Raw genomic sequence first — 15177 nt, 5'->3', positions numbered from 1 at the left:
CGAGTCCTAAATGACATAGCCGCTAGACTGGGTCTGTGGCAGTTGGTGAGGGAACCAACAATAAGAGGGACAAACATACCTGACCTCTTCACCAACCTGCCTGCCGTAGATGCATCTGCCCATGACATTATCAGTAGGAGTGACCACCATGCAGTCCTTGTGGAGACGAAGCCCCGCCTTCACATTAAGGATACCCTCTATTGTACTGTGTGGCTCTACCACCATGCTAAATTTGATAGATTTCAAACAGATCTAATAACTCAAGACTGGGCATCCATGAGATGCTCTGGGCCATCAGCAGCAGCAGAATTGTATTCAAACACAATTTGTAACCTCATGACCCAGCGTATCCCCCACTCTACCATTACCGTCAAGCCAGGGGATCAACACTGGTTCAGTGAAGAGTGCGGGAGAGCATGCCAGGAGCAACACCAGGCTAAGAATGAGGTGTCAACCTGGTGAAGCTATAACACAGGGCTACTTCCATGCCAACCAGCATAAGCAGCAAGTGATAGACAGAGCTTAGCGATCCCGTAACCAATGGATCAGATCTAAGCTCTGCAGTCCTGCCACATCCAGTCGTGAATGGTGGTGGACAATGAAACAACTCACTGGAGGAGGAGGCTCCACAAATATCCCCATCCTCAATGATGGAGGAGCCCAGTACATCAGTGCAAAAGATAAGGCATTTGCTACAATCTTCAGCCAGAAGTGCCGAGTAGGTAATGCATCTCGGCCTCCTCTTGAGGTTCCCAGCATCACAGATGTGAGTCTTCAGCCAATTCAATTCACTCCAAGTGATATCAAGAAATGGCTGAAGACAATGGATTCTGCAAAGTCTACAGGCCCTGACAATATTCTGGCAATGGTACTGAAGACTTATGCTCCAGAACTTGCTGTGCCCCTAGCCAAGCTGTTCCAGTACAGCTACAACACTGGCATCTACCCGACTATGTGGAAAATTGGCCAGGTATGTCCTGTACACACAAAGCAGGACAAATCCAACTTGGGCAATTACCACCCCATCAGTCTACTCTCGACCCATTCCATTACTTTACTGATGATCATCAACAGTACTATCAAGCGGCATTTGCTAAACAATAACCTGCTCACTGATGCCTAGTTTGGGTTCTGCCAGGGCCACTCAGCTTCTGACCTCATTACAGCCTTGGTTCAAACATGGACAAAAGAGCTGAACTCCTGAGGTAAAGTGAGTGACCGCGCTTGACATCAAGGTTGTATTTGATTGTGTGGCATCAAGGAGCCTTAGCAAAACTGAAGTCAGTGGGAATCAAGGGGAAACCTCTCTGCTGGTTAGAGTCATACCTAGCACAAAGGATGATGGTTGTGGTTGTTGGAGGTCAATGATTTCAGCTCCAGGACATCACAGCAGGAGTTCCTCAGGGTAGCATCCTCAGCCCAACCATCTTGAGCTGCTTCATCAATGACCTTCCTCCCATCATAAGGTCAGAAGTGGGGATGTTCGCTGATGGTTGCACAATATTCAGCACCATTTACGATTTCTCAGATACTGAAGCAGTCCATGTCCAATTGCAGCAAGACATGGACAATATCCAGGCTTGGGCTGACAAGTGGCAAGTAATATTTGTGCCACACAAGTGTCAGGCAATGACCATCCCAACTAGAGTGAATTCAGTCATTGCTCCCTGATGTTCAATGGCATTACCATCACTGAATCCCCCACTATCAACATCCTGGGGGTTACCATTGACCAGAAACTAAACTTAACTAGCCATATAAATGCTGTGGCTAAAAGAGCAAGTCAGAGACTAGGATTCGTGTGACGAGTAACTCACCCCCTGACTTCCCAAAGCATGTCCACCATCTACAAGGCACAAGTCAGAAGTGCAGTGGAATACTCCCCACTTACCTGGATGAGTGCAGCTTCCCATAACACTCAAGAAGCTTGACACTGTCCAGGACAAAGCATCTTGCTTGATTGGCAGCACATCCACAAACATTCACTCCCTCCACCACCGATGCACAGTAGCAGCAGTATGTACCATCTACAAGATTCACTGCAGGAATTCACCAAGGCTTCTTCAGCAGCACCTTCCAAATCCACACCACTACTACCTAGAAGGACAAGGGCAGCACTTGGATGGGAACACCACCACCTGGAAGTTCCCCTCCAAGGCACTCACCATCCTGACTTAGAAATATATCGCCGCTCCTTCACTGTCCCTGCGTCAAAATCCTGGAACTCCTTTCCTAACAGCACTGTGGGTGTAACTACACCACATGGACTAGCAGTTCAAGAAGGCAGCTTACCGCTACCTTCTCAAGGGCAACTAGGGATGGGCAATAAATGCTGGCCCAGCCAGTGAAACCCACATCCCATGAATGGATTAAAAAAAATGCATTCTAGATTTTTTGTAAGCCTGGCAATTGCACGTGGCTGTGACTTTGAACCTAGTGCATAAAGTTTATGTACATGTCTGCCGTGTGTGTGCAAGTGGTTGTGCATTTGAAGCTCATGTTTGGTTATTTTGGGTCTTTCTGATGACCTTCAGAACCCCTTCATTATACTACTGGGAATCTCTTGATTGTTGGCAGACTTTTGAGATGTCTGTACGTTGTTTCAAATATGGTGGATTATGGATGCATCCATTAAATTGCCAGACAACCGCAAAATCTGAAACTAAAGTAATTTATTAACAGTTTATGCAGACCAGGATGCAACATTGTAGCAAGGAGTTTCCGTTCTGATGTAATTCCCAAGTGTGAACAGACTTTAGGTTGGATTTGCTCAAACTGAAAGTACTGCTACAGAATACTCTCGGCTCGCGGATTCCATCAGCCGTAATCAAAGTGCCGGTGGAGATCTGGGGCAGGGCGGGTGGGGGGGTGACTGCTGTAGCAATATCAGAAGAGTGTTGTTTTTTGTGTAGCGCCTCCTCACTTGTCAGTGTCAAAAAGTGATTCACGTACAATGACTTGCTTTTAGAGCATAGCCACTGTTATGTAGGCAAAGGCAGCAGTCATAATGTGCTCAGGAATGTCTCTCATAACAATGAGATGAACGACCAGTTAATCTGTTTTGTTGAGGGAGGAATGTTGGTGACAGTGCCAGGAGAAGCAGAAAATTAAAAACAGCCATGATTGTATCCTTTTGAACAAATGTAAAGCTGCAGTGTTCATTGCTGACCTGTGTCATAATATGCAGCAGAAGTAGTCTGTATTCGAATAGAATTACATGAAATTCACAGCACAGAGCCAGGCTGTTCAGCACAACGGGCCCATGTTGATGTTTCTGTTGCACAGGACCCATCATCTGCCCTACCTCATTTCACAGGGTCAGCATATCTGTCTAGTCCTTTCTCCACTAAGTTTAATCTCATTTCCCTTAAAATGCATCTGTACTATTTGCCTTAATTACTGACACTTGTGGTAGTAAGTTCCACCTTGTCACCGTTCCCTGAGTAAAGGTGTTTCATCTGAATTCCCTCTTGGATAGATTGGCGACTGTCTTGTATTTAACCTCTAGTTTTGGATTTTCTAGCTAGTGGAAATATCTCTGTTGATTTTTTTTATTTATTCATAGGAGCGGATGTTGCTGGCTAGGCCAGCATTTATTGCCATTCCTAATTGCCCTTGAAAAAGTGTGGTGAGCTGTCTTCTTGAACTGCTACAGTCCACATGTTGTAGGTATTGATCCCCTTCATAAGTTTAAAGACCTCTATTAGGTCACTCAGCCTTTTCTAGAGATAAGACTTTCTTGCCCTGGTAGTTGTATTCTCGCTGTTCTGGTATCCTTGTAATTATTTTTTGCATCTTTGCCAAGATACCGCTGTCCTTTGGGGATGTCAAATACAGGCCAGAATCTTGTGGAGATGATGGGGGTCTCGGCTGCTGGATGGAGAGCCAGCCAGATCCCTGCGTTGCCTCTTTTTTTTCGCAAGGCCTGCTGAATCTTGTTCCACTTGTGCACTTGACAGGCTAGAAGTGGGTCTTTCCCAAGATCGAGGACCCCAGAGACGGAAGTCCTGCCTGCCAAGAGCTGCCAGCCAATCAGAGGCAGGCAGTTCTATTGAACTGCAGCATTGCTGGAGAGTTGGTGGCTGCTGCCGGCACAACACCCCCCCGAGGCCCCGGATCCCCTTTGGATCCCAAACCACAGGGAGTGATGTAGGGAGGCAGATTGTTGGGGGTGGAAAGGGGCATTGGCAGCAAGGGCAGTGCATTGGCTGTCACCAGTGCGAGCTCGCTGCCCCCAAAAAAGTTCTTCTATCAAGTACTTTGAACAAGGGACCCCCATGGAAGTGCACAAGCAATCCTGATAGGGTTTGCTTGTTGTGCTTCCCTTATAGCCAACTCCCACCACCTGGGTTAATAGCAGCAGCAGTAGAATGAGGCCCTTAAATGGCCATTAATTGCCCACTTAAGGGTCTCAATTGGCAGTAGGGCAGGAAGCTGTCCGTGGACCTTCCTGCCATGGTCGTAATTAGGTTTGGAGGCAGGAAGGTGACAGGGTCATCATCTGCCAATCTCCCACCTGGTTAAATGCCACTCAGGGGAGTTCACCAGATGCTGCTCATAGTTATCAATTTTCCTACCTCGAAGTTTCTTGCACTCATTTGTAATTCCAATTTTCATTATCTTTTCCACCATCTACTCTCTCTCATGTTTCTCTCTTTCTATTTCACTTCCCCTTTCTCCCCTCCTGAGGATTAGCTGCCCAGGTTCAGTGCCCAAAGCTATTTACTCAACCTGGTGTTTCTTTATTATCCCATCTATATAAATGTCTGTCTTGTGACTTTGGAAATAGAAGAGAGTGTTAAATTGACACACAAACTGAGAATGAAACCGATGACTTCTTGGCTAATTTGGATAGTGTATGCACCATACAAGAGTGTTCTGATAGAGCTCTTATTATGCAAGCATAACAAATCGAAAATTCTTGATTTTGGTTTTAATTAAAGAAGTAGATGGTGCCTTGGAACTAGATCAGGTTTGTTCATTAACTACCTCCCTTTCTTCCTTTAAAATGTTGCTTAAGCCCTACCTATCTTTGACTAAAGTTTTGGTTGTCTACCTAATTTCACCTGTGTGGCTTGTTTTCTAATTTTCCTTTATAATGCTCCTGTGAAGAAGTGTCTTGGGAATTTTTATTATGTTCAAGGTGCTATATAAATACAAGTTGTTGAATCCTATTGAGGTCCACAGTCGATCAAAAGTATTTATGTATTATGGATATTTTAGTATGTAGCTTTGTCATTTCTGTTTCTGCATTATTCATCTTGGAAACCTGAATTTCAAACAGTTTAAGAGATTGAAAGTACGTCTCTGAAATAGTTTTGTGATTCTGATGATAGATCTGACCTATAACACTCCTGCATTTGTTTCAGAGGGACCTATTTCATGCGTGGCATTATGCTGCAATGCTATGATAATGACACGGGTGCAAGAACATTAAACATATTTAACATGCCTTGGGCCTTGCCAGTAATCTGGTCTTTGGTATTCAAGACTTAAAGAACTGGTTTATATTTGTTCAGAAAAAATCTTTGTGTACAGTTTTCTTTATGCATGTTTGTAACTGCAGCATTTACTACATATTACTACAACAAAAACTTCCATTTATATAGCACCTTTAACATTGTAAACCATTCCAAGGCACTTCACAGTAGTGCATTTTTAAAAAACTGACAATGAGCTACATTAAGAGTTCAGGTCACCAAATGTTTGGTCAAAGAAATAGGCTTTTCAGGATAGCCGGAAGGAGGAGAGAGGGATAGAGAGGTTAAAGAGGGAAGTTCGAGCTCTGGGCCAAGGAAGCTGAAAGCATGGTTACCAGTGGTGTAGCAATTTTATTTTAGAAAAAAACTTTGGATGCACAAGAGACCAGATTTGGAAGGATACGGAGAGTTCGGAATGTTGTAAGACTGGAGGAGTTTAAAGATTGGGAGGAGCGGGGCCAAGGAGGAATTTGCAAACATGGATGACAATTTTAATATCAAGGCATTGCCAGACAAGGAGCCAATGTACGGGATGTAGAGTTTTAGATGAGTTCAAATTAACAGGTTGGGAGGGGTGGTGGAATTCAGCCAGGAGAGCGCTACTCAACTGAAAATAAATACTTGTCTGTAAAATCTGATCTGAGTAATGAATGCTCAACTTTTTGCCCTGAGACTATTAAATTCAGTTGGCAGAATTCTGCAAGTGTGGTAATTGCTAATCCTTCGGGGTCTCAGTTCTGCAAAGGTAAATTCCCCAGTTCAGACTGGACAACAATTACTTGCAAATACTGCTGTTGAACCATTGAGGGCAGTAAAATATTTCTAACACAAAGATATACTGGAAGATGCTGATCTTTCATTGCTGGAAATTACCTAAACTGTCTAGAGAATAGTTCAGCTCAAATCTTTACACTTTAGAGATTGCCAGTTTGAATGGAAGCAAGGAATTCTTCCTGGAACCGATTACAGTATGCCTCTCTCCAGCTTGCAATTTCTTTTGAAGTTGAAACATTCAACATAAGGCCACCTTTTTGGTGCCTTTCTCTTTGCAATATTTTTGTAGGATGTACTGACTCCTTCGTCACAACTCCCCTGTTAATGAAGCAGTCCCTGTCAATACTCAGCAAGACTTGGACGACATTCAGGCTTGGGCTGATAAGTGGCAAGTAACATTGACACCACAAAAGTGTCAGGCAATGACCATCTGCAACAAGAGGTAATCTAACCATTTCCCCTTGACATTTAGCAGCATTTCCATCACTAAATACTACCACCTCCCCCACCCCGAAACTAGCAACATCTTAGGGGTTACCATTGACCAGAATGAACTGGACTAACTATATAAATATTGTGGCTACAAGAATAGATCAGAGGCTGGGAATTCTGTGACTAGTAACTCACCACCTGCCTCCCTAAAATCTGTCCACTATCTACAAGGTACAAATCAGGAGTGTGACGGAATACTCTCCACTTGCCTGGATAAGTGCAGCCCCAAGAGCACTCAAGAAGCTCAACATCCTCTAGGACAAAGCAGTCTGCTTGATGGGCACCTTATTCACCACCTTAAACATTCACTTCCTCCACCGCGCCCCCATGCGCAGTAGTAGAAGTGTGTACCATCTGCAAGATGCACTGCAACAATTGGCCAAAGCTCCTTCGACAGCACCTTCCAAACTTTTACCACCTAGAAGCACAGGGGCAGCAGATGCATAAGAACACCACCACCTTCTTGAGAGCAATTAGGGGTGTGCAACAAATACTGGCCTTGCCAGCAACACTTACATCCCATGAAATCAACCTCAAAATAAAAAAAAGCCTTAAGTAGCCACATGGCCATTGACATTAAGAATACTGACCTTGTGCATTGTTGAAATTTGTCTTTGTCTTGATCTCAGATCGATATTGCCTACCATTTTTATAGATCCCCTGCTCTGGAATCATTTAAATAAAAGCTGAGCCGTTTTGCTTTAGGTTGTTCATTCTTCAATATCATTGTTGAACAGGTAGGTTGAGGGCGCCATCTTGTGACAGTTAATGGATTTTTTCACCTCAATCTTCGTCAAATATATTTCCTGTCAAATATATTTCCTGTCAATGTTTTATCTTTTTTGGGGGGCTGTAGGAGCATGGCTGCATTCTGCAAGAAAAGATAGGAACAGATTGGATTGTATATGTGTTGGAAACTCGCATAACTACCCAGAAATGAAATGTTTTGTTAGTGGTTTGGATCCTCTTGCACTTATGATATGGCATAACAGAACAAATACAGTATATGCTTCAGTTGTCTGGGCCGTAAGCCCTAAAATTCCCTCCCTACACCTCTGTGCCTTTCTACCTCGCTTTGCTTCCTTAAGACACACCACAAAACCTACCTCTTTGACCAAGATTTTGGTCACCTGACCTTAATACGTCCTTATGTGGCTCAGTGCCATAATTTCTTTTATAAAGCTCCTGTGAAGTGCCTTGAGACTTTTAATAACATTATAGATGCCAGTAGTTGTAAATGAAAATGTATTGCAGTAATAAAATTATGTAATTAAAGACTTCAGTGTTATGCTGCCAGTGCAGTTTGTACAGAGTTGCATTTATCTCTGATAATTAGTCTGGGTGACCATATTCTGTAGGTATAACTTTTTGTGTCAGCTTCTGCTCAGTGGTAGCATTTTTGCCTTTGAGTCAGATGTCAGGACTTGGAACATAATCTAGGCTGATGCTTCAGTGCATTGTTAAAAGTGCTGTGTCTTTCGGATGAGCTTTATTAAACTGAAGCCTTGTCTGCCTTTTTTGGTTGGACATATAACTCCCGTAGCCTTGTTCAAAGAAAAGTAGGAAACTTCTCCAGGAGTGCTGCTCAACATTTATCTCTCAACCAACATAATTAATTATCAGACCAGTTCTGTCGAAGGGTCATGAGGACTCGAAACGTCAACTCTTTTCTTCTCCGCCGATGCTGCCAGACCTGCTGAGTTTTTCCAGGTAATTCTGTTTTTGTTTATAATTAATTATCTGGCCATTTACCTGGTTGCTATTTTGTAGGTCCTTGCTTTGTGTAAATTGGTTGCTGTGCTTTTCCTATGTTACGATGTAGATTATACTTTAAAATGCTTCATTGACTATTTAGCATTTTGCGATGTTCTGAAATCATCAAAGGTGCTATATCAATGAGAGTTGCTTTTGGCTTTTGTAAACACCTTAAGGTTTAATTCCCATTATTTGAGATTCCTGATCCAGCAGATGTACCGTTACAAACTAGAGAACTTTGCATTATCTTTGCAGAGATACAGTATACAATGTATTGCAATGTGTGTTTCTTGTACAAACAATATGTTTTTATTGCTTTTGAGTTGTTTTCAAGGAACGCTGGCAAATGGTAGTTATTTTAAGCAATTTATGTAGAAAATCCCAGCAAATTGATTCAAAAATGGTTGTGACTTCACAGTGCTACAAAGGTTTCGTATTAACAGTGTCACATTGAATTTGGCTACACCATCCCATTTAATTAAGTTACAGTGTGAATTTTCCTGCCACCAGAGTAGCCACAAAATGTGACAGCAGTAATCAGAGGCTTGCATGCAAACTTTACTGTACTTTCACCGATTTAATATATAATTTCATCTGCACTCAAAGTCCTTTTTTTGAGTGTTACATATTTGCTGGTCAGCACACATGCATGATGTTTTTAGTCCTTAACGCTGCTCTCTGAGTAATCATGTTTGACTGATCACTAGAAATTGATAACTTTCATTTTTATTAAGGAGTTAGAGAAAAGTATAGAGTGTTGCAATTGTGCATAGAGTTGGGGCATATGAGGATATACTGGTTTTGGGTACATAACTATGTTTTAAAAAAAAAAATCTGGGATGAAGTGAGCATCTCACTCATCCATCCCACTGCTTATACACACTAAAGTACTTGGAAAATTTCATGAAGAGTGAGCAAGAGTACCTGGAAGCAAAAATTCTTGTGGAAAACTGAGATGTGCTTAGTGGTGGAATCATGTTGTAAATGGTGGAAACTGATCTGGCAAATATTGAGCATGGTTAGAACAAGGGGTTGTTTGTGGTGGGGGCGGTCCTTGCTATTTTAAAGGATGAGGAGTAGTGATAGAATGGGTATGATCAAGGCTGTTGGTCATGGTCCAGTAGTTTGTAGAGAGATTGAGCGTGCACATGCAACTACATGCAGCAGAGAGAGTGGACTGCACAAAAGCTGAAGTCAGTAGTTAGATGAATATTGAATATCATACACGTATTAGGGATAGATCTAAATGACTAATGTATTTCGAAGGCTGTAGATCTAATTCCTATTTCAAGTGAAATAGTGTAAAATGTCCTAGTTATGAGCTCACCTTCCCCCACCACTCCCTTCAAAAGTATCTTCACAGCTCTGAGATTCACAGTGATGCCTTTTCAGTTACTGCCGTGTCTGTTCTGTGTTACTGGGATTCCTTTCATGGTGAGTGTGCAACTGCTGCACTTGAACCGTGATAATCAGCCAGCAGCATGATTAAATTATACATTTTATCCTTGCCAATGTTGGGCAGTCGGGAGAAATAATTTGGTGCTAAATAATGCAGGGGTGAATATTGATGATTATAGATCTGTCCTGATAGTGGGAACAATTTGAGACTGCTGCATTTAGTTGCAATTCAGTCGTTTGAGGGGAGTTGTAGAGAGTAAAAGTGCAGAGTTGTCTCTTAACAGTTAATGTGCTGTAGACATTTAAATTAGTTGTTGGTAGGTTAAATGCCCAGGAGAAGCAAGAACAATTTTTACATCTGATGTGACATAGCTCTGGATTTACACAATGTGTCAAACAGATGTGGAGTGAATCTTTCTTCCTCCTGAGAGTTCCACCATGGGATCGGGCCAGCCCTGTATCTGGATTTTAACGTTGGTTCAAAAGGAAGACTGAAAAGAAGAAACTTAATGCACAACGTTAAAGTGCGTTATTTAAAGTGGATTTCTTTCCCATGGTATATTGACATCCTAATACATAAAAAGCATAAGGTCAATGCTGTAATATTTACTCCCGATGGTTGCAAGTAAAACATTCAGCAATGTTGTTTGTTGGCCTATTTCCTGTGTAATGAGCATCTTTGTCTTGAGGTGGGGAGATTGAATGTGACTTGTTATGTACTGACTCCATATTGAGGTTTTGTATTGTGGACTTCCTTTTTAACCCAGTGGAATTTCAGCCTGTCACATTGATCTAATGCTGACAACCCTATTAAATGGTGTTGCAGCAGGGCTGATAACTTTTGCAGTGTTGCCTGATGTTTGAGAGACACTCTTCACTATAATACTGGAAAGAACATTCAGTAAGCAGAAGTTCTTAGAATCCCGAAGGGCTGTTTTCTATGTGCTGCACACAAGCAAAATTGGAGTTCTTGTGGTGAGGGAAAGGGGTGATCCAAAATAACCCAGGGACTTGCATTCTTCCCAAAATGCTAGAACTGGCTTTTAAATTGGTTAATCGAACTGAACTTCCTCCCTGATAGCGCTGTGGATGTACCTACACCACATGGACTGCAGTGGTTCAAGAGGGCAGCTCACTACCACTTTCTCAAGGGCAATTAGGGATGGGCAATAAATGCTGGTCTAGCCAGTGATGCCCACATCCCATGAATGAATTAAAAAGAAGTTAATCTATCTATTTCATTTTTCTGGATATTTTATACATGTGGCAGTTTTTAATCCTAAATGTTTTCCAACTTTGAACAGTGTCCCTAATTCCTGCCCTGTGAGTCCACGTGGTGCCGGCTCCTCTGGATACCGTTTTGGACGCAACATCACCAGAGATCTACAGCTAGCAGCAGCGTTTGCAGAAAAAGCAGCATCCGAGCAACAGGCAGAAACATCTGGTGGTGACAGTCCCAAGGTTTGGAAATGTGTCAATAGTATAGATCTCAGTTCTGTAGTTGGTGATCTTTCCACCTCCCCAGATTTGCTCTTCTTTTGTCTCTGCTACTGAAGATGGTGACTTATGCTGGTATAAGAACATAACATAAGAACTAGGAGCAGGAATAGACCATTAAGCCCTTTGAGCCCACTCTGCCATTCGGTGAGATCATGGCTGATCTACTTCAACACCATTTTCCTGCACTATCCTCATATCCCTTGATGTTTTAAATATGTATAATCCTATCGATCTCCATCTTGAATATACCCAACGACTGAGCCTCCACAATCCTCTGGGACAGAGAATTCCATAGATTCACCACCCTCCGAGTGAAGAAATTCCTTCTTATCTTAGTCCTAAATGGCCTGAAACATCCTTCCTGCATCTACTGTGTCAAACCCTATAAGAATTTTGTATGTTTGAATGAGATCACCTCTCATTCTTCTAAACTCCAGGGAATAATGGCCCAGTCTATTTATTCTTTCCTCATTGGACAATCCTTCCATCCCCAGAGTTAGTTTGGTGAACCTTTGTTGCACTCCCTCGATGGCAAGTATTTCTTTCCTTGGGCAAGAAGACCAAAACTGCACACAATACTCCAGGTTTGGTCTCAGCAAGGCTCTGTATAATTGCAGTAAGACATCTTTACTCCTATACTCAAATCCTCTTGTAATAAAGACTAACATACCATTTGGCTCTATAGAGGTCAGCATCCCTTTTAATAGCTTGTCCAATTTCTTCATACATGATTCTAGACATTGAGTTTCAGTCGGCTGTTGTTGCCCAATATCAACAAATATGGTTTCTAGCAAAAGTGCTGCACAATGATCGTATCCACAGTGGGAACTCCTTCTGTTTTATCCTCTGCTTTTCTCCCCACTCCTCCCTTTCCCCAGCTTGGGGATACTGAACCCAAATACCAACATATAACACTGCTCCAACTGAGATCAATTAGCTTAGCACAAACTGGAGATCAAAATGAGGACCTTCCTGGCCTGTGTGTGTGAAAATTGATCTGTAAGCTTCTAGGTGCACCATGTCATTGTTCAGGGTGCATCATAATTGTCCTTTACTACATACTTCAGAATCTTTACAAGAATGCACCGTTTGAGGGAGGTGATACTACAGAAGTCGTGCTTGTATTCTGTACAATATGTTAGACCTGGGTTTTTTAATTAAATGTCAATAAAACTAATTAAGTTTAACAAAGAATGTTCTGTTGAAATTCTGACCCTAACCATTTTTCAAAGAGGTTTAGCGTCTCAGTGCGAGTCTGTTTTTGTTAATATTGATTTTCTTTTTGGCTAGGATGATTCAAAGCCTCCCTATTCCTATGCACAGCTGATTGTACAGGCCATATCTTCTGCTCAGGACAAACAGCTAACACTAAGCGGCATCTACGCACATATCACAAAGCATTACCCTTACTACAGGACAGCTGACAAAGGATGGCAGGTGGGTGAACTCATGAAGTGGCATTGGCCTAGAAATGTAAAAGTGAGAGCAATTTATTTGATAATTTACCTAGTTATGCCATGAATGATTTTATCAAATTAACCAAACTTTGGAAGTATCTTGCTCACCAGATGCTAATCTTTATCTTTACAATGTTAGTGTAATTTAGTTCAACATTATTTATGGGGATTATTTAAATCTTAATGAATTAATAATCCTTTTTTTAAAAAAACCCAGTTCACGCCCAAGTAAGCATCTGACATAGGATTTCTCCCTGCTGTATCCCACTAATTTGAAGGTTATGCCTCCTTGTTCTGGATTACCCCACCAGAGGCAGTGGTTTCTTTATATCTGCCCTATCAAATATCAACCTTACCAAATCACTTTATTTTAAACAGCTCTATAAGATCACCCCTCAACTTTCTACATGCAAGCCATGATTATGCAATCTGACATCATAATTCAATTTATTTAAGCCATGTTATCTTTCTGATTAATCTGACCTGTACCTCCTCCAAAGCCAATATAGCCTTCTTGCGTACTCCAGATGGGTCTGACCAAAATTCCACAAAACTGAAGTATAACTTACTTCCTTTCACCCTCCCACCTTTCATGTTGCAGATTGAGGTAAAGTCACCATTTCATTAACCTTTTTGTGCCTGTGCACAATGTTTTAGTGAGTTGTCTTCTTGGACACTCAAAATCTCCACGCTCTTTCACAGGCTGGGATTTTCCAGCCCTGTTGTGGCAGGACCCGCCAATGGAGACTCAAAAGTCCATTGACTTTCGGCGCAAACAGATGATCCTAGCAGTGGGCGGGGCCAGAAAATCTCACCCACAGTTCCTATTTTCTTACCATTTTAGAGAAAATACTCTGATTTGTCTTTCTTGAATCCAAAGTGAATGACCTCATACTTCCCTTTTGAGCTCCATTTGCCTCAGTTTTGTCCACTCATTTAATTTGTCTCTGTTAATCCTGCTTCCATCCACGCTAATTATTGTCATCTTTCAATTTCACTATACAGCGCTGTATTCCATCTTACAAATCACTGAAGAATATGGTGAAAAGTTGAGGTCCCAGTACAGATCATGGGGAACATCACTTGTTACATCCCACTGAGTCAAAGTATATACCCTTTATCCCTATAACAGTACTGAAGTTCACAAGTATTTGTTATCTGAATTCGCTAAAAGAACCAGAGGCAAATGTGAGGGGGGAAAGAAATTACACAGTGAGTTGTCATGCTTAAAAGGGTGGATAAAAGCAGATTCCATAACTTTCAAAAGGGAATTGAGTAAACACTTGAAGCAGGAAAAATTGTTGCGCTATGGGAAAGAGCAGGAGGTAAAACTGTCACAGATATAATGAGCCGAGTGGCCTCCTGTGCTGTATCATTCTATGGTTCTGGATGTAATTCTATAATCTGAAGATATGATGTGAACTTAAGCATTGCCATCAATACACTTTGATTTATAGCCCCTATTTAAAAATGAGCACGTGCTTGACCTTTAACTGGGAGAACGTGGACAGTGCAAAGGAGTGGATGATTTATTTGGGTGGTGTAAATGCAGTTTTTGGTGTCAAAACTAGTATCCGAAGGTCATACTTGCCAATATCATGTGTCACAGGCTGAAAAAAGTCGGAAACTTTGTTTCCAAATGAAAATTTAATATGTAGTGAATAATGAGACCCCATATAAATCCTGTTCTTTATGCTGGGACTGTTCTCACCATTGTTCATGCCTGATAAAATGGGTGTTTATTGTCATGTTCTGTCCTGAAAACACACAACTCATTTTCAGAAAGGATCCTTGAAGCTTATAGAAAGAAGAAATGATCGTCCTATCTGTCCAGGCTAGTTTTGATACCCAGGTTCTAAAGGTAAAAGGACAGTGCGCTATTTGTGCTGCCCATACCTCCAAAAAGTAATTTCTTAATTAACAAACATAACTCCTGTTTTTGACAGGAATTGGAATTTATGACTTAAGGAACGCAAACCTATTCTGAGAGGTTTTTTTCCCAGACATTTTTTTTCTGATTTAAAACTTAAAATAGTTGTTATAATCAGAGCCAGAAGAATCAGAGATTCTTAATTAAAAGCAATTCGCTCCATTGCTAAATTAACTTTTTAGATTCTTGATGGTGCTTTGAAAGGTTCCTTCTTGATTCAATTTCCATATTACAAAGCACGTGCAGAATGTGACGTGGGCAGGCTGCTTTTGTCATAGTAAGGTCATTACTCAGCCTGTATAAAATATATTTTAAAAATTATCTTAAATGCTAGAATGAGCTTTTTTCTTAAAGACAAAAAACTAAAATGGTGTGGGATAAGGAAACAAAT

The 15177-nt window shown here is 41.5% G+C and overlaps 1 protein-coding gene across 1 annotated transcript in view; it reads left to right on the top strand.

Annotated features, from left to right (window-relative positions):
- The window catches only part of foxk1 (forkhead box K1), a 107889-nt gene that overhangs the window by 69491 nt on the left and 23221 nt on the right, over positions 1-15177 (top strand). The window contains exons 3-4 of the mRNA XM_041205721.1: positions 11204-11360; positions 12690-12836. Of these exons, the coding sequence (XP_041061655.1) occupies positions 11204-11360; positions 12690-12836 (304 nt within the window). The remainder of the gene's footprint in view (positions 1-11203; positions 11361-12689; positions 12837-15177) is intronic.

Source organism: Carcharodon carcharias, chromosome 15 (assembly GCF_017639515.1).
Source record: "Carcharodon carcharias isolate sCarCar2 chromosome 15, sCarCar2.pri, whole genome shotgun sequence".
Lineage (NCBI taxonomy): Eukaryota > Metazoa > Chordata > Chondrichthyes > Lamniformes > Lamnidae > Carcharodon > Carcharodon carcharias.
The sequence above is the reverse complement of the archived record's forward strand: the minus strand, read 5'-3'. Positions and strand labels throughout refer to the sequence as shown.